The sequence below is a fragment of the Orcinus orca genome, chromosome 19 (genome assembly GCF_937001465.1).
Source record: "Orcinus orca chromosome 19, mOrcOrc1.1, whole genome shotgun sequence".
NCBI lineage: Eukaryota > Metazoa > Chordata > Mammalia > Artiodactyla > Delphinidae > Orcinus > Orcinus orca.
In genome coordinates, this window is record NC_064577.1 from 8505144 (window position 1) to 8532397 (window position 27254).

Sequence of the window (27254 nt, forward strand, 5' to 3'; positions counted from 1 at the left end):
TAGCTCATATGTGTACTAAAGTTTCTCAGTCTTTGCACAGTTGACGTTTTGCGCCGAATAAGTCTTTGCTGTGGGGGCTGTCCTGTACGCTCTTGGTTGTTTAGCAACACCCCTAGCTTCTACCCACTAGGTGCCACAACCAAAAATATCTCCAGATGTTGCCACTGTTCCTCTAGGAGGGCTGTCATACTTCCAAAATAGTTTTACTATTTTACATACTACTACAAAAAACAAATCTCCTGGAAAGGGTCCAGAGTTTGTATGCAGTTATCCCCCCATCCATCCTGCCCAAGACTGAGAGTATATAATCAAATACTGTGTTTGTAAGTTACGTGGATTTGTTTTGTACTGTTTTTTCTTCACTCTTCATGTAGTTATATCATTCATTTGAAATACAGTTGGGTTCATGTGTTCTAGTGTTTCAGTTTCTGTGTTTTGCATCACATCCCCTTCCCATCTTCTCTAGTTGCGGCGAGCTGGGGCTACTCTTCCTTGCGGTACACGGACTTAATTGCGATGGCTTCTCTTGTTGCAGAGCACGGGCTCTAGGTGTGCAGGCTTAGTAGTTGTGGCATGCGGGCTTCAGGAGTTGTGGCTCGCAGGCTCTAGAGCACAGGCTCAGTAGTTGTGGCACACAGGCTTAGTTGCTCCGCGGCATGTGGGATCTTCCTAGACCAGGGCTTGGACCCGTGTGCCCTGTGTTGGCAGGTGGATTCTTAACCCCTGCACCACCAGGGAAGCCTGCAAATGTACTTTTATAAGCCTACAAATGTACTTTTATATTATTGAAGGCATGTCTGGTTTTTAATCATTCTTGTTTCTAAGTCACTTCAGATCCTTTTCTTCTAGATACCTGTGTGAGCTGACTGCAAGTCATGCTTATTACCCTCATAATCAGGATGAATATTTAAACATGGCCAAGAATAGATATGTGTGTGTGTGTGTGTGTGTGTGTGTATATATATATATAAATTTATTTATTTTTGGCTGCGTTGGGTCTTTGTTGCTGCACACGGGCTTTCTCTCGTTGCCGCGAGCGGGGGCTACTCTTTGTTGCAGTGCGCGGGCTTCTCATTGTGATGGCTCCTCTTGTTGTGGTAGGCCCGCGGGCTTCAGTAGTTGTGGCTCACAGGCTCTAGAGCGCAGGCTCAGTAGTTGTGGCGCATGGGCTTAGTTGCTCCGCGGCATGTGGGATCTTCCCGGACCAGGGCTCGAACCCATGTCCCCTGCATTGGCAGGTGAATTCTTAACCACTGCGCCACCGGGGAAGGCCCAAGAATAGAGCTTGTAATTTGGCTAAAAATCAGTTGAGAAGGGGAGAACCTAATTTCAGGTGGCCAAGTTTTTATAGAATTTGAGATAAGAATTGACTTAAAAGGGCTCATCAAGCAAAAAAAAATTGTCTTACAGATCTAAATGTAATTTTGGGAAGTAGATTTAGTGTCTTCCAATTTTTAGTAAGGAAATAAAATGAAGGGATTTGCTTTTTCTCCTGTTTTTGAAAATGATGTGCACATATATTTACTATGATAGCAAGAAACAAATGTTTATGTACCTCTTACAAGTAAGATATTTTTTGGCACCTCTGTTAGCCTTTGTAACATTTTAGCATTTCTGAAGGTTGGATAGCAGTTAGGCTATAAAATTCTTTGAGGTGTTTTTGGGAAAGAAATGAAATTAATTTTAACAAACTTGAAACAGGTAATTTGTGATTCAGCTCAGCAAATGTGTATTGCCTGCCTTCTGTGTTCTTACTACTCTAGGGCATATAAACATGAATAATAACATGAAAACATTTTTGTGGTTATGACAAACATCTTTATTTTATAGATAAATCGAGGATGGGAGAAATTAAAATTATCCAATTTTGTGACACTAATAGAGGCAGTTTTCTGACTTTAAGTTCACTATTCATTAAACAAAATTCCATTACCAAAATTAATATATGTCAAAAGTAAACATAACCCCCTACTTTCTCAGTCCCACTTTCCAGAAGTGTCCACCATCACCTCTGTATATTATAATTTTTTCACATATTTTCATGTTTTTACAAAAATTACATGAACATCTGTTTTTCCTTAAGAGTTATAAGATAGAATTATACTTTACAACCTGTTTTTAATACTTTTTGTCACCCTTTCTTTGAGTTTGGAAATGGTACTATCTGTTGTTAGTTCATTTAATAGCTACTTATAGCAAAATAAACTTATACCTCTATTTTTTTTTTTTTTTTCGCGATATGTGGGCCTCTCACTGTTGTGGCCTCTCCCTCCGCGGGGCACAGGCTCCAGACGCGCAGGCTCAGCGGCCATGGCTCACGGGCCCAGCCCCTCCACGGCACGTGGGATCTTCCCGGACCGGGGCACGAACCCGCGTCCCCTGCATCGGCAGGCGGGCTCTCAACCACTGCGCCACCAGGGAAGCCCTCTAATCTTTTTTTTAATCAAATTTTACACATTGATTTCCCCCTATGAAAGATGAAGGAAGTCTGTTACTTTTATGTTGTCCTGGTTGATAATATTTGTACTGTTTGATGTTCACCCCTAGTTCCTTTGTGCCACAACTTTCCCATTCTTGTATTTTTTAACAGCTGTAATGAAGTATAATTGATATACAAGTAACTGTACCTATTTAATGTGTACAATTTGATGAGTTTGGACCATTCTTGTATTCTTTTTTTTTTTTTTTTTTTTTTTTGCGTGGTACGCGGGCCTCTCACTGTTGTGGCCTCTCCCATTGCGGAGCACAGGCTCCGGACGCGCAGGCTCAGCGGCGGCCATGGCTCACGGGCCTAGCTGCTCCGCGGCATGTGGGATCTTCCCGGACCGGGGCATGAACCCATGTTCCCTGCATCGGCAGGCAGACTCTCAACCACTGCGCCACCAGGGAAGCCCCTGTATTCTTATTTTGATTCCTCTATTGTTGGGTAGATTTTGTCATTATGTACCTTTTTGAAGATGGACTCATAAATAGACCTCTGTGGGTCTTTGCATGCTAGAGACTAATTTTTTCTTGCTCCCAAAATGAATGACAAATGAAAAGTGAACAATTTTTAGATTACACATTTTTCCCAATCAGAGTTATAAATATTAAGGAAAAAAAATTGCCATGCATTAGACTGCAAAGAAAATCTCAAATTCCAAAAAAGCAGAAATCACGTAGGGCTCATTTGCTGACCATAATGCAATAAAAATATAAATTAGTAGCAAAAGGAGAGAAAAGAGAAATCTATTCATGTGAACATTTAAAAATATACTTCTAAATAACTGTGGAATAAAGAGAGAAAAATAAAACTTAGGAAGTGAAGAAATCAGTAATAGTGAGGGTACTCACCTCAGGGATATAGCCTACATAGCATACAGAAAACTAGATGGTCTTTACTCTTAAGAAAAAAAAAACAAAGATGAGAAATGAACATTCAATTCAAGAAAAAAGGAAAATAAGGTTAAAGGAAGCAGAGGGAAGGAATTAATAAAAAGAGCAGAAATTAATGAAATAGAAAATATAACTTGGTAACTTGTTTGGTAAAATTAAAAACTAGCTTTAGGGGCTTCCCTGGTGGTGCAGTGGTTGAGAGTCTGCCTGCCGATGCAGGGGACACGGGTTCATGCCCCGGTCCGGGAAGATCCCACATGCCGCGGAGCGGCTGGGCCCGTGAGCCATGGCCGCTGAGCCTGCGCGTCCGGAGCCTGTGCTCTGCAACGGGAGAGGCCACAGCAGTGAGAGGCCCGCGTACCGCAAAAAAAAAAAAAACTAGCTTTAAAAATAGACAAAACTGGGGCTTCCCTGGTGGCACAGTGGTTAAGAATCCACCTGCCAATGCAGGGGACACGGGTTCGAGCCCTGGTCCAGAAAGTATCCCACATGCTGCGGAGCAACTAAGCCCGTGCACCACAACTACTGAGCCTGCACTCTAGAGCCTGCGAGCCACAACTACTGAAGCCCACATGCCTAGAGCCCGTGCTCTGCAACAAGAGAAGCCACCGCAATGAGAAGCCTGCGCGCCGCAACGAAGAGTAGCTCCCACTCACCACAACTAAAGAATGCCTGCGCGTGGCAACAAAGACCCAACGCAGCCAAAAATTAATAAAAATAATTGATAGTAGGGGAAATTGCAGTGGGGCTGGGAGATATGGGAATGCTGCACTACCTACTCAATTTGTTTCTGTAAATCTAAAACTGTTCTAAAAAATAAAGTCTAAAAAAAAGGATGTTACAGAGTATGTAAATATGAAAAGGTTTTTTAAAAAATAGACAAAACTGAAAGAAAAAAGACACAAATGAACAATATAGTAATGAAAAAGGCAGCATAAAATGAACTCAGGGGATTTTCAAAATTATGAGAATGTTCTATCCTATTAGATTTGAAAATCTAAATGACCTGAGTGATTTTCTAGGAAAATATATATGATAAAATTTGTTCAGGAAGAGGTGGAAAACTTGAATAATTGACTGTAGAGGAAATGGTAAAAATAGTTACAGATATCAAGTCCAGACGATTTTCAAGCCTAGACTTTCTGTCAAGTCTTTAAGGACCAGTAACTTCCCAGATTATGTTGTCTATTCCAGAACATAGAAAAAGGTGGAAAACTTAGGAGCTCATTTTGTAAGGGTAGATAGAATAACCCTGATAGCGACACCAGGCAAAAGGAAAATAACAGCGAACATTACACACTAATTTTTTACGTGAACTCAGATATAAAGATACTAAATAATATAACAACTGAATCCAGTAGCATATGAGAAAAGTTAATCATGGCCAAGTATGATTTATCCCAGGAATGCAAAGATTTTTCAATATTTAGAAACCTGTTAGTGTAATTACTATATTAATAAATAGGAGAAAAAAATGTGATCAATCCAGGAAATACAGAAATAGTATTTTTAATAATCCTGATTGTTAGAAGTTTCTGAGAAAATAAGGAATAGGATATTTTCTTAACATGATTAAGGCTTGTTGCCAGAAATTTACAGCAAACATTAGAAATATCAAGTGCATTTCCATTAAAGTCTAGAAGAAGTTCAGAATTCCTACGTTCCTGCTACCATTTAAACTTTATTTGAGATTCTAGGCAATGCAGTGAGGCAGCAAAAAGAATTAGATAAAACTACAGGAAAGGAAGAGACCAAATATATTTGTAGGTGGTAGCATCTACGTAGGAAATCCAACAGAATCAACTATAGAATGATTGGGTTTAGTATGGTGACCATAAACAAGATGGCATTCAAAAATAAATTGTTTTTGTTATCAGGTAATATAGTAGAAAAGATTACTTTGCCCTGTTTCTCGTGAAAAATGTGAATAATGGGAAGGTGTCAGAACTTTCATATTATTAATAAAATTAAATAGAATCCCAATCAAAATCCAAACAGAATTTTTCATGAACTTGACCAGCTTGATTTGAAAAGTCATCTGGAAGAGAAAAATGGTTATGAAAAAATTATAAAGGAATAATGAAAAAGCAACTAATTGTACCAGATATCCAAACATTAATACAAAGGTGGTAAGTAAAATATTTGTGGACTAGGCAAATAGGTTAAGGGGACAGATAAAGTTCAGAGACAGGCCCATTTATCCATAGAAATTAAGCGTATGGTAAAAGTGCCTTTTCACATCAATAGAGAAAAGATGTACTGTTCAGCAAATAGTGTTAGTACAGCACATTGTTAAGATAAACTTGAATTCAGATGAAGTAAAAGCCCAAATGTTGTTTAACACATAAAAATTACAGTGTAGGGGGCTTACCTGGTGGCACAGTGGTCGAGAATCCGCCTGCCAGTGCAGGGGACAGGGGTTCAAACCCTGGTCTGGGAAGATCCCACATGCCGTGGAGCAACTAAGGCCATGTGCCACAACTACTAAGCCTGCACTCTAGAGCCTGCGAGCCACAACTGCTGAGCCTGCATGCCACAACTACTGAAGCCCGCGCGTCTAGAGCCCGTGCTCCGCAACAAGAGAAGCCACTGCAATGAGAAGTCCGTGCACCGCAACGAAGAGTAGTCCCAGCTTGCTGCAACTAGAGAAAGTCTGCGCACAGCAACGAAGACACAACGCAGCCATAAATAAATAAATAAATAAATAAATAATTGTGGTATAGAAATGGTAGAAGAAAATACAGCCTTTTGGTAGGAAAAGACTTCCTAAAGATACCAAATGTGGAAAACAAAAGAAGTGGTAAATCTGACTATATTGAATTATAAAATTTTTATAAGAAGAAAGACCTAAAACAAAATTAAAATACAAGCGACCTGCTGTGGAAAATATCTGCAACACATATAACAACGGAATGGCATCTAGAGTATATAAAGAAGTCCTAAAAATTGATTAAAAAATTATCACAAACTACCAGTAGAAAAAAGAAAAAATATTACTAAGGCCATTCACAAACAAAACAAATTTTAAAATTGGCCAGTAAACATGTGACATAGTATTTAACATCTGTAAACAAAACAAGATACAGTTTGTTCTTTAAACAATTGTCCAAAATGAAAATGATGATAACCTTGGCTAGCAAGGGTGAAGGGAAATGGCTTCTCTCAGGTACCGGATGGATGTATACATTGTTATAATTTCTTTAAAGGTCAGTTTGACAGTATCTTTTAAAATATGTTCTTTGATTTAACAGTTTTCTTTATAAAGAGCTCTTTTTAGCACATATGCAAATATTTCTGTATGGATAGCTGTGTAAAATTATGTATGTTTATTGCATTGTTTTCAGTGGTAAGAAACTGGTAACAACCTAAAACGGTCTATCATTAGGGGTATGTTAAATATAGTACATCCATTCTATGGGATACTGTATATCAGCTTAAAAATGTGGTATATTTATGTGTATCTACACATAAAGAGGTGTAAAATCTATTGTTCAGTCAAATAATCTGGTTGTTAAATAAGATGGTATGATACATTTCTGTTAAACACCCACACACACAACTATGCATTTCTTTTGTGCCTATATCTGTGTAGATGCACAGATAAAGGCCTGAAAGGATATACACTAAACTGTTAACAGTGGTTACCTCTGAAGAGAAGAATGAAATTGGATAAAGGTAGAACAAAGATTTCTGACAGTATTGTTTCAGTATTTTAGAAAGCAAATATATTTACTTTTTGTGTAAATAAAATAAAAATTTAATGGATTTTCTTTTAAACAAAAAAACTATAGATAATTAATATTCTCTGGCATTATAGGTTGCAATGGAGAAGCTTTAGGTCAGCCTGTTTCTCCTTGCTTTTCTGCCTAGGGTATCCATAGTATTTGTTCACTTATCTTCATGTTCACCAAGGTAGGTTTTGGATATTCCGTATTTTAAGAACATTTGCTCTTATTATATCAGTATTTGGTTATATCGTATTATGTCTTTTTGGATTCCTTTTGTTTTGATTTATTTTTAGTTTTATGTTACCTTAGATTTTTTTTGAAGGTATAGAGTGTTCATCTATAATTTTCTGCTGCTTCCAGGGGTTATTCTTCCTCTCTAAAGCATGCTTTTCTCTCTATTTTACTTGCTTTGCTACTTTTCCTCTTCTCCTCTTAAAAAAGTTTGCACGGGTCCTTTGTGGCATTTTTTAGGGCAGTTCTGTTCGTGGGAAAAAGTGAGACAAAGCTGGCATAGCTTGAAATTGAGTGTGCTGTCTTAGTACACCTTTCTACCATATTAGTACAGTCCTTTGCCCTTGGGGCGTTTTACCTCAGCTTTCCACAACCTTCCCAGGTGAGCTAATCTTCCTCAAGTGATCTCAAGGCTTTTTTGGATAATTTATTGTTTGTCTCTGTTAGCTAATTCTGGCTGGCTTGTGTAAAGCTAATTCTCTTTACCCTTCTCTTAAATTCTGCTTTACCTGTAGACAGCTTCACTGCCCTAAAAATCCCCTGTGCTTGCATCGTTCCTCCTTCCTCTCTCCAAAACCCCTGGCAACCACTGATCTTTTTACTGTCTCTGTAGTTTTGCCATTTCCAAAAGTTGAAATCACGTGGTATGAGGCTTTTCAGAATGACTTCTTTCACTTAGCAATGTGCATTTAAGGTTCCTTCATGTCTTTTTGTTACTATAATATATTTTTAAGCTGTGTTTTGCTTTAAAAAACTAACCTCTTCAGTTAGTTGAGGTGTTCAAGTTTCTCTTCTGCATACATTTGAACATTGTATATATTTAATATCTATTAAAGAGTGGTTCTGTCCTGGCCTTTAAAAAAAAGTAAAGATCTGTACTTCCCTACACACTTAAAATTGTACATGGGAGTACACTACTACCTCTGTGAATTAGAATCTTCCTAATACTGGGTAAGAAAAGTAAAATACATGAATTGGGTGCTGGGACTGAAATGAGACTGTAACTAATTCATATCCTCTCAGTTTCAAATTTTTATTTTTAAAAGCTATGTATTTTCTTTGACTATAAAAATAAGTATATATTTAAACATAAACTTCTTAATATATTGCTTTCATCTGGCTTATGTTTTGAGGTTCTGCTGCTTTTTAAACTTTAAAAGGTTGATAATAATGAAACCTGTAACCATATTTCCTTGGGGTGAAAGAGTATGATGCCTTCTGAGTCTTCAAAGGAAGATTAAAATATTCTCAGTTTGTGTTATATTTAATCTTTTTATTCTTTGTAAGTTTTTAATTGAAATATTTCATTCAGTAGAATGCATCATATTCTCATCATTCCAGATAACAAATAATGACTTAACTATAATTTAGGAGTACTGGTATTTTCTCCTGTTGTTAATGTTAGACTTGTCAAAACAATAACCTAGTAAACAAAAACACATACTTCATTTGTGAAATTAAACCAAAATTATAAAATTGCTGAATGTTTCAAAAACTATATTTTGACATTTGTAGGGAAGAGTGAAATGTAGGCATCTCTAAAGATAGTAAAGATGTGGTCATCAATTTCAAAGTTGTTGATTTTTCTATAGAACTCATACAAAGCTTTTATTGTGTCATATGACATCTCATTTCACTGAAATTTTTTATTGTATTCTAGAGGATTGTATTAGAAGAGAAGTCATAGTGTAAAAGAGAGGAAGGCAGTGCCACAAATACTATTAAGGAAGTTGAGAAAATTATATGCTGAGTGGCTCCTATTGTCTATGTGAGATTGAAGGTCAACTGAAAGGTGGGATGCAATTAGGTATTTGAGTGTGCGAAAAGGAGACCAGGGACAAGTGAATGATTCATCAGGCAGCACTGGAATGACAACCACTTGACCCATACCAGTTCTAAAAATACAAATCCATTATTAGCTGTATTGTAGATCATTGACTATCTTGCTGTTCAGTGCAGAATTAAAATTATGCTCCGTCAGCAAATGGAACTTGTATTTAGCCAGGTAATTCTGAGGATGCTTGTTGTGACTATGACTTGATTTTAAGGGATCTTTACTTTTTACTTTTATGCTTTAGGGCTTGGCTAACTTATGATGCTCTTCCTTTATTTAGTTAGTATCCCATCTAATCTTCCTATATGCTTCTGATAAGTAAGTCTTAAAAATATCACTTAAACTAAACTACCTTTTCTTGCCTTGCATGTCCTTCATAATCTGTTTTGTCCTGTCTTTCAGCCATTTTTCTCATATCTTAATCTCATTTCCATTTTTATATCTATTATTTAGATAGATCACTTTTGAGCAATTTTAAGTAAAAGTGATTATTAGCATGCTTTTCTTGTTCTCAACTTTAATGCAAATATTTCTAGTGCTTTACCATTAACTATAACATTTGTTGGTTGAAGGTTTAAGGGGTTTCTTTTTAAAATACATTTTTTAAAATATTTATTTATTTGGCTGGGCCAGGTCTTTAGTTGAGGCATGCAGGATCTTTAGTTGCAGCATGTGGACTCTTAGTTGCAGCAGGCAAGCGGGATCTAGTTCCCTGACCAGGGATCAAACCCGGGCCCCCTGCATTGGGAGCGTGGAGTCTTAACTGCTTGACCACCAGGGAAATCTCTAAAATATTAATAAGAGATGTCTTTTTTTTTTTTGAGTTTGAGCTTTTTTTTTTTTTTAACATCTTTATTGGAGTATAGTTGCTTTACAATGGTGTGTTAGTTTCTACTTTATAACAAAGCGAATCAGCTATACATATACATATATCCCCATATCTCCTCCCTCTTGCGTCTCCCTTCCACCCTCCGTATCCCACCCCTCTAGGTGGTCACAAAGCACCGAGCTGATCTCCCTGTGCTATGCAGCTACTTCCCAGTAGCTATCTATTTTACATTTGATAGTATATATAAGTCCATGCCACTCTCTCACTTCGTCCCAGCTTACCCTTCCCCCTCCCGGTGTCCTCAAGTCCATTCTCTACGTCTGTGTCATTATTCCTGTCCTGCCCCTAGGTTCTTCAGAACCTTTTTTTTTTTTAAGATTCCATACATATGTGTTAGCATACGGTATTTGTTTTTCTCTTTCTGACTTACTTCACTCTGTATGACAAACTCTAGGTCCATTCACCTCACTACAAATAACTCAATTTTGTTTCTTTTTATGGCTGAGTAATATTCCATTGTATATATGTGCCACATCTTCTTTATCCATTCATCTGTCGATGGACGCTTAGGTTGCTTCCATGTCCTGGCTATTGTAAATAGAGCTGCAGTGAACATTGTGGTACATGACTCTTTTTGAATTATGGTTTTCTCAGGGTATATGCCCAGTAGTGGGACTGCTGGGTCATATGGTACTTCTATTTTTAGTTTTTTAAGGAACCTCCATACTGTTCTCCACAGTGGCTGTGTCAATTTACATTCCCACCAACAGTGCAAGAGGGTTCCCTTTTCTCCACCCACTCCGGCATTTATTGTTTGTAGATTTTTTGGCGATGGCCCTTCTGACTGGTGTGAGGTTTTTGTAGTTTTGCATTTCTCTAATGCAAAACTCATTGTAGTTTTGATTTGCATTTCTCTAATGATTAGTGATGTTGAGCATTCTTTCATGTGTTTGTTGGCAGTCTGTATATCTTCTTTGGAGAAATGTCTGTTTAGGTCTTCTGCCCATTTTTGGATTGGGTTGTTTGTTTTTTTTGATATGGAGATACATGAGCTGCTTGTAAATTTTGGAGATTAATTAATCCTTTGTCAGTTGCATCATTTGCAAATATTTTCTCCCATTCTGAGGGTTGTCTTTTCATCTTGTTTATGGTTTCCTTTGCTGAGCAAAAGCTTTTAAGTTTCATTAGGTCCCATTTGTTTACTTTTGTTCTTATTTCCATTTCTCTAGGAGGTGGGTCAAAAAGGATCTTGCTGTGATTTATGTCATAGAGTGTTCTGCCTATGTTTTCCTCTAAGAGTTTTATAGTGTCTGGCCTTACATTTAGGTCTTTAATCCATTTTGAGTTTATTTTTGTGTATGGTGTTAGGCAGTGTTCTAATTTCATTTTTTCACATGTAGCTGCCCAGTTTTCCCAGCACCATTTGTAGAAGAGGCAGTATTTTCTCCATTGTATATTCTTGCCTCCTTTATCAAAGATAAGGTGACCATATGTGCGTGGGTTTATCTCTGGGCTTTCTATCCTGTTCCATTGATCTATATTTCTGTTTTTGTGCCAGTACCATACTGTTTTGATTACTGTAGCTTTGTAGTAGTGTCTGAAGTGCAGGAGCCTGATTCCTCCAGCTCTGTTTTTCTTTCTCAAGATTGCTTTGGCTATTCGGGGTCTTTTGTGTTTTCATACAAATTGTGAAATTTTTTTTTCTAGTTCTGTGATGCCATTGGTAGTTTGATAGGGATTGCATTGAATCTGTAGATTGCTTTGGGTAGTATAGTCATTTTTACAATGTTGATTCTTCCAATCCAAGAACATGGTATATCTCTCCATCTGTTTGTATCATCTTTAATTTCTTTCATCACTGTCTTATAGTTTTCTACATACAGGTCTTTTGTCTCCTTAGGTAGGTTTATTCCTAGGTATTTTATTCTTTTTGTTGCAGTGGTAAATGGGAGTGTTTCCTTAATTTCTCTTTCAGATTTGTCATCATTAGTGTATAGGAATGCAAGAGATTTCTGTGCATTAATTTTGTATCCTGTTACTTTACCAAATTCATTAGCTCTAGTTTAGAGCTAATAGATTAGCTCTAGTAGTTTTCTGGTAGCATCTTTAGGATTCTCTGTGTATAGTAATCATGTCATCTGTAAACAGTGACAGCTTTACTTCTTCTTTTCCAATTTGGATTCCTTTTATTTCTTTTTCTTCTCTGATTGCTGTGGCTAAAACTTCCAAAACTATGTTGAGTAATAGTGGTAAGAGTGAGCAACCTTGTCTTCTTCCTGATCTTAGTGGAAATGGTTTCAGTTTTTCACCATTGAGAATGATGTTTGCTGTGGGTTTGTCATATATGGCCTTTATTATGTTGAGGTAAGTTCTCTCTATGCCTACTTTCTGGAGGGTTTTTATCATAAATGGGTGTTGAATTTTGTTGAAAGAATAAGAAGTATCTTTTTTAATGTTAATGAAGACCTTTCCTTTTTTTTTTTTTTTTGCTGTACTCGGGCCTTTCACTGCTGTGGCCTCTCCCGCTGCGGAGCACAGGCTCTGGACGCGCAGGCTCAGCGGCCATGGCTCACGGGCCCAGCCAGTCCGCGGCATGTGGGATCTTCTTGGACCGGGGCACAAACCTGTGTCCCCTGCATTGGCAGGCGGACTCTCAACCACTGTGCCACCAGGGAAGCCCGCAACTTCTTTTTAATGTCAGTCAGTAATACACATGTGTATCACTAATTTGAAACAACATAATTGGGAGGCTGGCCCAGTTAGTGTGAAATGATGTCACAATCACACCTTCATTTACGTTATTGTAAGATTACTTTTTTTTTTTTTTTTGCGGTATGCGGGCCTCTCACTGTTGCGGCCTCTCCCGTTGCGGAGCACAGGCTCCGGACGCGCAGGCTCAGCGGCCATGGCTCATGGGCCCAGCCGCTCCACGGCATGTGGGATCTTCCCGGACCAGGGCACGAACCCGTGTCCCTTGCATCGGCAGGCTGACTCTCAACCACTGTGCCACCAGGGAAGCCCAGTAAGGTTACTTTTCTTAACAGATTAAAAGAGTAAAGAAGAAGACATAAACAAGGGGGAGGATCAAAACTGAACTGTTCAGTGGGGCCTTCTGCTTTGTTGTCGTTCCATTACTCAAAAAATTTCATCTAAATATGAGAATGAAAAGTAGTAATGCTTTTTTTGTGTGTTCATGTTTTTGGTTTTGCCTTTTTAAAAGAAATCCAACATGGTATACTTACATACCATTTTATTGCTGCTGTGGTATGGAGAGTGAGGGATGGATGTTACCTCAGACCCAGATCTCTGCTGAAGAGAAATGGTAACTGACAGGCTAGTATACCAGGAGCATATTCTTTTGCTTAATGATGAAGATAAAGGTCCACTCACCCTGGCTCACCCAAATTTTATTTTCCTTTACTTCATCACTGCCAGAATAAGGTCTCATTGTAACCTCTTGCTGTGCTTATACTTGTCCCAAGACTGGTAGTAGTTGAATCCTGGACTACCCTTTTGGGGTAAGTATCTTCAAGTGTGATGATGAAGGATGATCATTGTAACCCTTTGTCAGGGCCCATAAGGTTGGAGAGGTATAAGACCTATGGCCAGGAACTCATCATATCAGTGCTCCCCTTTCCCCAGAGATTCATTGGGTGGCTGTAGCATATTTAAGAAGTCATGTTACCTACCTGTCTAAGACTTGGTTAATATCCTATGGCAGCAGCTTATGGAATGACCTGCAGTAGTGTCTCTGCACTTGAAATGAACTTTATTCACATCTTCCCCAGTACTATTTAGTTCATCTTGGTGTTTGTCTAAAATGGCATAGCCTGGGGTGTTGTGAGGGTTGTCTTCTGGAACAGGGCACTAAAGATGATGATGTACTTCTGGGGGTGTGAACGTGTATGCTTGATCCTGCTGGGTCTTCTCATTATCTTAGTGGTGTGCCCTCCTAACCTTGCAGACATCCCACAGTCATTGGGCCACTGCAGACTTTTAGAACAGTGCACATTAACTCCATTGCTTTCCTCATTCTTGAATATGTGAGATCAGTGTATCTTTTCTGATGGGCCTGGTAAGAAAACATCTGTTTGTCAGCTACTGACTTAACCTTGTTTCTCCTCATATAAACAATAAAATTTAACTATTTATAGAATTCCTAGAACATTTTTTTTTTTTTTCCCTAGAACATTTTTATTCAACCTTAGAATGCTAGAGTACACAGTTTAGGGCTTCCCTGGTGGCGCAGTGGTTGAGAGTCCGCCTGCCGATGCAGAGGACATGGGTTCGTGCCCCGGTCCGGGAAGATCCCACATGCTGCGGAGTGGCTGGGCCCGTGAGCCATGGCCGCTGAGCCTGCGCGTCCGGAGCCTGTGCTCCGCAATGGGAGAGGCCACAACAGTGAGAGGCCTGCGCACCACAAAAAATAAATAAACAAAATAGAGTACACAGTTTGAAGAAATACTGTTATTGTCATTTTGGTTTCAAAAGGCCGAATTTTTTATTCTCAGCTTCACCATTTATTAGCCAAAAATATCAGTTAAGCTCTGTGAGCCTCAGTTTCTTTACCTGTGAAAAACAGCTTCCATCTCAGTCTCCTGTAACGCATGCTCTGTAATACCCTTTGCTTCAATTTGTATTCGTAAGAGATGCAGGGGACCCTGAAGTATTCCGCCTTTATTGTTGGTGCTATTGTTGGTGCTATCCAATCTTTTTAGAGTTGTTTTTGTTTAACTAGCAGTTCATAGCATTTAGAAAAACTTTTGAAACTCTTATCTCCCTTTATAAGAGTGTGAGGGTGTGTATGGATTGGTACTGTGGCATATTATGTTATGACTGATACCACAGCTACAAAAATTATCCTAGGGATATAAGAACAATGAAGAGAGTGTAAGAAGTCAGCTAAAATGCTTAGAATATAATCCTTGCATTTTAATAAACTTGAAATAGTTTAGAAAAACAAACACAATCTCATTTGTTATTATAATAATTTCAAAGGACAGCAGTAGAATATATCCAATGTGGTACTATTCCATATGTAAGCCTAAACTCTGTCTAACCAATTCTGTTTGTTCATACATAAAAGTCCTTCATCTCAGTTCATTCTTTTGATTTTAACCATTTTCTCTGATGCTGCATGGGGTTGCTGGTTTTGGTTCTACTCAGAATGTTGCACTTCTGCATGAATTTTTCTTTGATTCTAGTGATAGTTGTTTTTCTTCATCTCCTAAGGCTTAGTAGATTTATTTAACTCATGTGTATGAAGTTTCTTTGAGAGATTATTATAAACTTGTGCTTTGATGCCCACTTGTTTCCAAGGGGATAAATCTTCCATCCTAATAAAACTGATGAAAATCAACTCTAGGTCAACAATTGAAATTAGTAGCAAACTCTAGAAGCACCTTTTAGGCTGTTAGAACCAAGAGATTCTTCAGTCTTATTTATTCTTACTTTAAGTGATGGTGGTACACCTTGCCTGAGTTAGAGGTTCCACATTCTCTGGATCAGATAGTTAGCTTAGATATTGAGTGATGAGGTAACAGGGGCAGTAGTGCCAAGGTTATCTGGCCATGGGAACCTGACTTAAGTTTTTTGCCTCTGTCAACACCACTCACCTGACATTGTGGTTAGAAGTGTGACTAAGAGGTCTAAATTATATTTGATGTGGAAATAAAATTGACTAGACTCTTCTGGGACTGGGTTGTAGACTTTGTACATCATCAGTATGTTGTACTACCCCTAATGGTATCATACTCGCTTAAACTTCAGTTTTAATTTATTTGCCATATTTTTGTATATATCCCTTGCCCTTTGTATTATGATATTTTAATGCTATGTAATAGCTCTTTTTCTAAACTCTTAACAAGTAATACTGTTAACATTTAACCTTCATTAGATAGAAGGAGAATGCATCCCTGATATTCTCAAATCTCACTGCTCCTCCCCAACTCCAGTATTTTAGAGTGCTCATTTGAACCCTTACTGTGGAGTGGAATACTGAGGCTACTTTAAGTTCTGGAACTGCACTTGCTAAAGTCAGCAGGGACCTCTTGGTAGCCAGATTGTTTGGACACTTTTTAGACTCTACTTGACCTCTCTCAAATCTTTGTCATTGTTAGCCATTTCCATTGTTTTGAAACTCCCTTCTACATTGACTTGCTGACATCTCTTAATTCTCATACTAGGCTTCTTCACTACCTAATGGCTTCTTAATTATTGGTATCTGTCAAGGTTCCATCATTTACTTTCTAGTCTCCTTTTTTCTTCCCATTATACCTTCGTCCAAAGTGTCTTTCACCATTTACATGGTTTGAATCACTACTACCTGTTTAGTAATTTTCCTAAATCCTTTCCTTACGTCAGATAGATCTTTTAAGCTTCTGACCTGTATATTCATTTACCTCCTGTATCATTTATCTTTACTTAAATATCTTATAGCTACTTCAAGTCAAAAGGTTTAAAACTGAACTAATTATATTCTTGCCCCGCCCTTTTTTCCTTCCTCCTCTTCTCCTGTTGCCTGTCCAAGTAAATGTTATTACCATCTACCAGAAACTTGTAAATCAACTATTTTCTCCCATCTCCCAGATCTAGTCAGTTACCAGAACAAAAGCTTAGTGGTTAAAAGTATGAGTCATTCTTGGTTTCAAGAATTTGTGTGTAGGCTGGTCAGAATTCCCTTCATTAAAAGCTCTGCAAATAACAAATGCTGGAGAGGGTGTGGTGAAAAGGGAACCCTCCTACACTGTTGGTGGGAATGTAAGATGGTGCAGCCACTATGGAAAACAGTATGGAGGTTCCTTAAAAAACTAAAAATAGAATTACCATATGATCCAGCAATCCTACTCTTGGGCATATACCTTGACAAAACTATAATTCAAAAAGATACATGCACCCCTGTGTTCATAGCGGCACTATTCACAAAAGCCAAAACATGGAAACAACCTAAATGTCCATCAACAGATGAATGGATAAAGAAGATGTACATATACACAATGGAATACTACTCAGCCATAAAAAAGAACGAAATAATGCCATTTGCAACATGGATGCAACTAGAGATGATCAAACTAAGTGAAATAAGTCAGAAAGAGAAAGACAAATACCATATGACATCACTTATATGTGGAATCTAAAAGATGGCACAAATGAACCTATCTACAAAACAGAAACACACTCACAGACATAGAGATCAAGCTTGTAGTTGCCACGGCGGGGGGCGGGGGGTGTGAGGGAGAAGGATGGATTGGGAGTCTGGGGTTGGTAGATGCAAACTATTATGTTTAGAACGGATAAACAGGACTTCCCTGGTGGCTCAGTGGTTAAGAATCAGCCTGCCAGTGCAGGGGACATGGATTCGAGCCCTGGTCTGGGAAGATCCCACATGCTGCGGAGCAACTAAGCCCGTGTGCCACAGCTACTAAGCCTGCGCTCTAGAGCCTGCGAGCCACAACTACTGAGCCTGTGTGCCACAACTACTGAAGCCCGCACGCCTAGAGCCAGTGCTCCGCAACAAGAGAAGCCACCGCAGTGAGAAGCACGTGCACCGCAGTGAAGAGTAGCCCCCACTTGCTGCAGCAGCGAAAACCCAACACAGCCAGAAAATAAAAAAGAAATTAAAAAAAAATAGAATGGAGGGCTTCCCTGGTGGCGCAGTGGTTGAGAGTCTGCCTGCCAATGCAGGGGACGTGGGTTCGTGCCCCGGTCCGGGAAAATCCCACATGTGGAGCGGCTGGGCCCGTGAGCCATGGCCACTGAGCCTGCGCGTCCGGAGCCTGTGCTCCGCAACGGGAGAGGCCACAACAGTGAGAGGCCCGCGTACCGCAAAAAAAAAAAAAAAATAGAATGGATAAACAACAAGGTTCTACTATATAGCACAGGGAACTATATCCAGTCTCCTGGGATAAACCATAATGGAAAAGGATATTTTAAAAAAGAATATATACATATATATATGTGTGTGTGTGTGTGTATGTATATATGTGTGTGTGTGTGTGTGTGTGTGTGTGTGTATAACTGAGTCACTTTGTATGGCAGATATTGGCACAGCATTGTAAACCAGCTCTACTTCAATAAAAAAATTTTGAGTGTCAGTCTTTTTTAATTGCAGTATAGATCCACTTTTAAAACACTTACGAAGAAATACAATATATGGAAGTATATGAAAATGGAACAATTCTAGTTAAAGGAGGAAGGTTTTGCATTCCACCTACTTAGCTGGTTTCTTCCCCACCTACCCAATGAATGTTGATTGGAATTATTATCCTAAATTATTTCACTTCATCTTAGTTTTGTGACTTTGGATAAATCAGTCTGTCAGTTATATAGTATAGGGGTAATATACTTTTCTACAGGATGGTTTTAGGATCAAAAGAGACAGTGAATATTGTTTTTTAAATTAGATTTAACATTTTATAAAAAGTATAAATGTAACATACAACTCTTTTGAGGTGCTGTTTTATGCACATTTGGAATTACCTACATCTTTCTAATTAATCACATTTACCACACAGCATCTTTTTAAAAATATAGATGTTGGGTTAGGCCACATAGAATTTGGAAATATTGCAGAATCTTAAAAATTTAACGTCTACACTTTCATAAAAGCTATATAAGCAGAATCAAAGGGCATCAACTGTTTGTTTTAAGTCAGTAAATGCTAACCCAAATGTTTGAAAAGTAAAGGTGGTAAAGGGATGACATTCGCAACTGCTGGTGGGAGTATAAACTGGTTACAACTCTCGGAAGCAGTTTGACAACAGCTATCAAAATGTCCTAAAAAATGTATATCTTTCTTGTCTTAGTCTGTTCTTAGACTGCTCTAACAAAATATCATAAACTGGGTGGCTTATAAACAACAAAGATTATTTCTCACAGTTTAGAGGCTAGGAAGTCCAAGACCAAGGAACTGGCAGATTCGGTGTCTGGTGAGGGCTCACTTCCTGGTTCCTAGTCTCTCCATAAGGACATTAACGCCATTTGTGACCTCCTCACATAGGCCCCACTTCCAAATACCATCACTTGGGGGATTAGGCCCCTCCACTAGTTATTGTACTTTAAAAACAAATAAATTTATTTATCTATCTATTTATTTGGTTTTGGCTCCATTAGGTCTTGGTTGCTGTGCGCGGGCTTTCTCTAGTTGCGGTGAGCGGGGGCTGTTCTTCATTGCGGTGCACGGGCTTCTCATTGCAGTGGCTTCTCTTGTTGTGGAGCATGGGCTGTAGGTGCGCATGCTTCAGTAGTTGTGGCACATGGCTTCAGTAGTTGTGGCTCACGGGCTCTAGAGCACAGGCTCAGGAGTTGTGGCACACAGGCTTAGTTGCTCCGCGGCACGTGAGATCTTCCTGGACCAGTGCTTGAACCCGTCTCCCCTGCATTGGCAAGTGGATTCTTAACCACTGCGCCACTAGGGAAGTCCCTAGTTATTGTACTTTAATCTTTGGTATGCTAATAATTACCTGGAATATGAAGTGTTTGCTCGAATTCCATATTATCTTTCTCCATTGTTTGTTCTTAACATGCCATTGAATTAAAACTTAGTCACACCAATTCTACAGTACTGCTAGAGTGTTTTATTTCCTAAAGCATTAGGTGGGCAGTAGCATTGACATTTATACAAGGATAGTCCTAGCAGCATTGTTTGTAGTAGTAAAAGCATATGTCTCTCTGTAATGGAATACAATATTTTTTTTTTGAAGAGGCAGATTTACATCTGATAAAGAATGATTGCTGAGATTAAATGAGTTTATGTGACATTGTGTGTAAGATATTATCTGTAGTGTACTGCAGTTTGTTTTAAAAACACATATTAATTATCTCTAGAAGACTATGCAAGGATATGTAGTTATAGGTAGATTATCACTGAAAGAATACACAAAACACTGGTAAAGTGGTTGCCTCTGGGATGGAATATTGGAGGTCAGTGGTGGAAACCACACTTTATTGTATACTTATGTATTTAAAGTTTGTTTAACCTTGTGTATGTATAAACTTTTAAATTATTTAAATTAATTTGAAATGTTTTAAAGGCAATACTAAGGAAACAACTATTTCTATCACAGTGGGACTTAGGCTCAAAAAAATTGAGAGACACTGGAATAGGTTGCCTCAGGAGACAGGTAGCTGATTTTTGCCTTCAAAGAATATAAGGAGAGCATGAAATTCATTTGCTAATTCAGCTTCTCTAACCTTTGAGTTCTTTCTAATTCTAAATTAATTTCTCATTCTATAATAATATACTAAGTTTGTAGCTTATGCCTTTTTTTTTACCCACTCTCATGGTTTAAAGTTGTCTCTAAAATTAAAATACTTATTAATTGTAATTTTATCAGAACAATTCTCCCTACAAAACTAAATTTCATTACTGTCACAAATTGGTAACTAATTATATAAGCCACATCTTGATCTTAACAGCTTGTGAGGCAAGCAACACATTAGAAACATAACTAAAAGCTCAAGAACAGTGTTACAATCTTAAGGATGTACTGTGACAGGATTAGCTGTTTTAGAGGCTTTGGGGGGGGGTTCCTTTTCTTGTGAAATACTTGTATGATTTGGAAGGTAATACTCTTAAAAGAGTGTCTTATGAGTTTTTAAATAAAATATTCTTTCTTCAAAATAGAAATGAGAGTTTATTAGGAGTCATTTGAATTTGTTTTCTTTCAGAAATCGAGCTATAGCAGATTATCTTCGTTCAAATGGCTATGAAGAAGCATACTCAGTTTTTAAAAAGGAAGCTGAATTAGATATGGTATGTTTGACTTTTTACAGTTATTCATAGTATATATGAGTGGACTTTACTTATAGTTAACAGTCACCTGAGTTATTCACAGATCTTGTCATTTGTTATTGTGGTTTACTTGACACTAAACCTAGTATTCACCCCCCCCCCCTTTTTTGGTATAATCAGATGTTTTTATTTATTTATTTTTATAATCAGGATATTTTCCGTAACGTTTGAACCTAGAGCTTGAATGGTTTGTATGGCTTGAACTATTGTATTTTTGCCTTTTTTTTTTTTAATGTTCTCATTTTTTTTCTCTAGAATGAAGAATTAGATAAGAAATATGCTGGTCTTTTGGAAAAAAAATGGACATCTGTTATTAGATTACAAAAGAAGGTAACTAAGTCTTTTTTCTTTTAAGTTAGTTGTAGTCAAAGTATTATATAAACTGAAAATATCAACATAACATAAATTATTCTTTTACATTAATTAATAATTATATTTAACCTTGAAAAGGCAAATAAAAATACATTTCTATGCATCATTATTTCTATGCATTATGACCTATACAGATCATTGCTGGTAAATGGTAATTTATGCAACCAGGGCTACTGGCTGAGTTGAATCTAACACAACCCTGACTTCAAGGAATTGGTACTGAAGAACCCATTTATGCACTTAGATGGGAAGAACACATGGAGCCAATATGATGCTGGGGAAAGAGCACTAAAGTGTGCTCTTAGACAAGTCATTTTCATCTCTGACCTTTTATTTTTATCTATAAAGTGAAGGCAATAGGTAATATTCTGGTCCTAAAATTTATACTTTTAGTAGGCAAAATTAGAATAATTTTGTTATGAGTTAATCCATAAAAAGCCCTTAGAAAAGTGCCTAGCCACACAGATGCTCAGTAATGTTAGCTTTTAATATGAATATTCTGATTAGCATGTACAATGTAAACTAGAAAGGATCAAGATAGATTCCCTACTCTTCCTCTAATTTGTATCCTGGCACCTTCCAAGTTTTTCTTTAAGGAGGTAAGACACAATTGTATTGCATTTTTCTCAATTTTTAGTTTTGTCACACTAAGATTTTAGTGATATATTTAATATAGATCATTTTCAATTAAATCTGACAAATGCTTTGTAAATTACTGAAATTTTATTCTGCGTATATGAATGCAAAATAAAGGCAGGTTTTTAAAAATATACTATTTTTATCAGAATTTATCTGTACATAACTATGTGTTCCTCTTAAGGTTATGGAATTAGAATCAAAGCTAAATGAAGCAAAAGAAGAATTTACGTCGGGTGGACCTCTTGGTCAAAAAAGAGACCCAAAAGAATGGATTCCCCGTCCACCAGAAAAATATGCATTGAGTGGTCATAGGAGTCCAGTCACTCGAGTCATTTTCCATCCTGTGTTCAGTGTTATGGTCTCTGCTTCAGAGGATGCTACAATTAAGGTAGTGATTTCAAAATTGAAAGACATACAATAGGATAATTGTTAGAAGCAACTTTAATGTTAAATTGAGTGAAAGAAATGAAAAGATCCTGAAATGAGGACCTATGCAGAGGAACAGGAGGGCCTCTTTGAAACTGTGTGATTGATTCTAAACCTTAAAAGACAGAATAAAATTTCATTGTAGCTCCTGAGAGACAAGCTGCCAAATAAGTTCACTGATGACTTTGAGAAAATGGGTGTCACTAATGTAACATTGGACAAATATAGGTCACCCAGTGCTTGAATAACTTTTGTTCTTGAAGAATTAAAGTACAAGTATGTGCCTTACTTATTAGCAGAGGTGATAGATGAAAATACAGGATTACAAAACTAGTAATTCCGGTGGTGACTATCTTCCACAAAAAAATTCAATAGAGGATTTATTTAAATTGCACTCTCCTTGATGGTTTTGATTCCAAACTAAACAGTAATTCTCTCTAGGGGTATGGAAATGTAGCAGCTTTCCATTTTATAAGTTATTTATTTCTGTCATTTTTTTAAAATTTTCATGATAAGCATATACATTTTAATATTTTTAATCAGGAAAAAAGTTTTTATAATTTCCTTTGATTCAGACACACAATACAGTGATAGTTGTATAAACCACGTACAGAAAGATAAGTAAAATGTAGTTTTAAAAATTTAAGTAGGTTTCTCTATCTAAAGCTTATTTCAGATTAAGTTCTAGATTTTTCTTTTTTTTTATTTTCCGGTACGCGGGCCTCTCACTGTTGTGGCCTCTCCCGCTGCGGAGCACAGGCTCCGGACGTGCAGGCTCAGTGGCCATGGCTCACGGACCCAGCCGCTCCGCGGCATGTGGGATCTTCCCGGACCGGGGCACGAACCCGTGTCCCCTGCATCGGCAGGCAGACTCTCAACCACTGCGACACCAGGGAAGCCCCCAAGTTCTAGATTTTAAGTTTCATTTGTAGAGGTATAAATAAGAAAATGTGAGTAGATTGCTAAGATTGTATTTATCACATAGCAGCAGTCAGCATAAAACGCAGGCATGACTTAAATATATATACTTAACCTGTTCTTTAAACATGATTGTATGTTTTCCTTTTGTGGATTCTTTAGTTTCTAAATCAGTGGCTTACTTTCATCCTGTGGGTTGGTGATCCATGGGTCGGGCTGCAAAGTAATTGGAAGAGAGTCTTAAATTCTATTTGCATTACATATTTCTGTAGGCTGAGGTGATTGCCTAATACGCTAATATATTGCTGTCTTTCAAATTATGTGGACATGTATTTAGTTTATTAATTTCACGATGGTCTTGTCTACTAAAAACTGCACTGCTGTCATGAAGCATGGGGGTAAAGATAGATTTATCAAATAGATGGAAAACTCAGTCTTAACTATTGATTTTGCAGCAGTGGTCTAAAAGCGAAAATAAAACTGCTAATATGCCATCTTAAAATTAGCTATTGGTTCGGCTTTAAAATATTACAAATGGAAGTTTTAAAAGTTTTATCTATAACCATACCATGTATGTCAACAACTAGTAAAAGTTCTCCCTTCCATTTAGTCTTTAATGTGCACACATACGAAAAGCATTTGTATTTAGTTTTGCTTCCTTCTTTGATTAAACTTATTTTAGAAATACTTTTCTTTGTTTCTAATGAATCATTTTTAAAGATTTTAAACTGATCTTTTTACTTATATGTGGAGACTTTATAGAGTAGTTAATGGTCAAGAGCACAAGCTCTGGGTTCAAGTTCTGACCCCCCCACTTAATGATTTATGTGATATGAGCAAATTAACTTTTTGTACTTCTCTTTTCTCATCTGTAAAATGAAGATAATTAGTACTTGTGTCACAGGACTTTGGGGAAGATTAAATAATACATGGAAACTGCTTAAAATACTGAAGGAGTACTCAGTGTCAGCAGTGTCTCAACACCATTAACAAATCTTCCACTGGATTTTTATTTCCAGTCATCTACTATCTTAAGTAATACTGTTCTATTTTATACATAAGTCTTTCTCATTTTGTTGGTTATTTTGTGGAATGAAAAGAAACCTGTTTCTACCAGTGGTTTTCATTCTTCAATTACGGTAAAGCTAGGGGATTCCTAAATGATGATTGTGACAGAACTACCTTCCAAAAAACTCAAAGGAGCACACAGAGACAGAATTTTCTGTAATTTTGTGACTATCTTGGGCAAAGTGCTTGATATGTTTAAGGCTCAAATTTCTCATTTGTTGGAAGGGGGATTAAAAATATCTATAAGATTCTTTTGCTTAAAATGAAGTAATGTATACATAATGTATATAACAGTACGGTGTTTGGTGGATGGATGGTAAGTCACCAATAAACTGTAGATAATGTTATAGTTATAACAAAATTAAAATTTTATTATATAATTTCTCTTGTGCATCTAGTAAATATAACATGTTCCTTTTAGAGTCATTCATTTACACTATCAACATTTGAACTACAACAATTTAAGAAAAATGATAGAGGATGGATATTTGGAATAGCTCATGACTTTTTAATTGTGTCATTTAAAGTTTTGAAACATTATTTCTGGTAGTCATTTAGAATTAGTTCTTAAATGTTAAGAAAAATGAACAGCAAACAAAACTGAAAAATACGTTCAACTAATAAAGCAGATCAAGGATTCCCAACTTTAATATATAGAGTTCAAACAAATATGGAAAACAGTAACATCTCAACAGAAAAATGGACTATAGGACATGAACAGACAATTCAGAGGAAGAAAAAGTGGCTAACCAACAACAGTAGAGCTTTGGCGTCACTACTAATTGAAGAAGAAATGCAGGTTAAAATATATATCAAATCTGCCAAGATATTTTACTTTTTAAATGAGAATTCCCAGAGGTGATAAGAATTTGATGAAGCAAGCATTCTCATTACATTTGATACAATCTTACCGGAGAACAATTTAATAGAATATATGAAGGGCTAGAAAGCTTACACTTTCTGACTCAATTCTTCACCATCACTGTCTGACCTAACTATTGCAGAATGAGGACAGATATTTTTCACTCTTCAAAGGTTTTCACTATAATGTTTTCTATAATAATGAAAATGTTTTTCCTTTTGCTTAGAAAATATTAGGAATTACTTTTAAAAGAATGTTTGCTAATAAGTTTTTAATGGCATGGAGAAATCCTTATGATAAGATGCAAAGGGAAAAACAGGATAATGAAGTATACACGGTCACCGTACTTTTTTAAAAGGAGCATAGAAAAAATGGAAAAACTATGCCATTGGTAGGATAATGGATATTTTTTATTGCCTTTATATCAGTACGTTATATTTTTTATCATGAGCATTTATTTTACAATCATACAAAAGGTAAATATCAAGTAAAGAAAAAATTCTCATTAATTCCTGACATTTATAAACACTAAAATGCTCTGTTTGCTTACCATTTATGAAGAGACACAGTTCATATTCTGGGTATATTTATTTTAGAGGAAAATGCTTCAGTGTTCTTTAATGAATGCATGGAAGGAAAATTAACTTAAATGGAAGTGAACTTCAAGGTCACACCTTGTTTATTTTCAGTATGTAAAGTGTTCATCTGAATTCTTGGTGTTGAAATGAAACGACTAGATATCAAAATGAGCAAAGATACTACAAAAAAAAGAAAACTATAGACCGATATAATACCATTTATGAACATAAATGCAAAATCCTTAACAAATTGTAAGCAAATTGAATCCAGAAAGGACAGTTAATATGTCATAAGCAAATAGGGTTTATTCCAGAATGCAAGATTGGTTCCACATTTGAAAATCAATCAGTGTGATATACCATATCAACAAAAAAAACATAGTAGGTTCAGGAGAAGCATTTGACAAAATTCCAACATCCATTCATGATAAAAACTCTCAACAAGCTGGGAAGGGAGCTTCCTCAGCCTGATAAAAGGTAAAGCTATCTGGAAAACCTAGAGTGGACATAATATTTAATGGTGGAAAGCAATGCTTCCCCCCTGAGTTCAGGAATCAGGGCCAGGATGACCAGTCTCAACCACTTAAATTCACCTTTGTATTAGAGTGCCTAGCCAGTGCAGTAAAGAAGAAGAAATAAAAGGCATATAGATTGGAAAGGAAAGAATGGAACTTGCCTTTATTTGCAGACAACATGATCTTCTATATAGAAAGTCCCAAAGAATCTACAAAAACTTGCTGGAATTATGACAGTGTAACAGAATGACAGGATACAAGGTCAATATATAAAAAGTAATTGTATTTCTATAAACTAGAATAATTGAAAATCGAAATTTAAAAATGCCACAGTAGCATCAAAAAACTCCAGAATACTTCAAGATACATCTAACAAAATATGAACAAAACTAAACATACAGTAATCACTTCCATGTAGAAATACTTGAACATTTAAATGGTAAAATTTTAATATGTTTATTTTGGGAAGGCTGTGTAAGTTTACTGTAAAAGAAATGTTTTTAGAGGATAGTTTTTCTTATGTGCATTTTTTAACATAGTTGTAATCGTGTGTAATTTTGTGTCTTTTTTATATAACATTATTGTATACATGCCATAAATTCCTTACAGTAGCAAATTTTATATCTGCGTAGCCATTTCCCTAATATTGGATGTTTAGATTGTTTCCATATTTTCAAAATACATTTTCTAAGTTTCTCTAAATTGGGTGAAATACACTCTACCACAGATACCTTTGAACTTACTATGGAAAGAATGAAATCAGTCACTTGATTTTAGAGCATGTAATTAGTGTTGGTTAAAGACTTAACTTCAGACTAGTATTTGGCCACCAGGATAGAAGTTTAGTATGTTCTTGAGATCTGTTTCTAATAGTAATTATTCTTGATAGCTTATTATTTTTATTTTTTTAGAAAAATTATCTTTAAGAATGTGACTGTGGCTCAGTGTTTTTATATCATAATGACATATGCTTCTGTAAATCTGCTATTTAAGGATAGTTACATCTTGTGAAGTCTTTCCTTGGCCTCTTAGATGTCTGAGCTTTGCTTGTCTAGTAGAATTGAATACTCCTTTATCATTCCCCTAA

The 27254-nt window shown here is 36.8% G+C and overlaps 1 protein-coding gene across 2 annotated transcripts in view; it reads left to right on the plus strand.

Moving 5' to 3' along the window:
* The window catches only part of PAFAH1B1 (platelet activating factor acetylhydrolase 1b regulatory subunit 1), a 74324-nt gene that overhangs the window by 34816 nt on the left and 12254 nt on the right, over nucleotides 1–27254 (plus strand). For both annotated transcript variants that reach the window (XM_004267042.3, XM_004267043.2), the window contains exons 3-5: nucleotides 20666–20750; nucleotides 21045–21119; nucleotides 21982–22188. In XM_004267042.3, the coding sequence (XP_004267090.1) occupies nucleotides 20666–20750; nucleotides 21045–21119; nucleotides 21982–22188 (367 nt within the window). The remainder of the gene's footprint in view (nucleotides 1–20665; nucleotides 20751–21044; nucleotides 21120–21981; nucleotides 22189–27254) is intronic.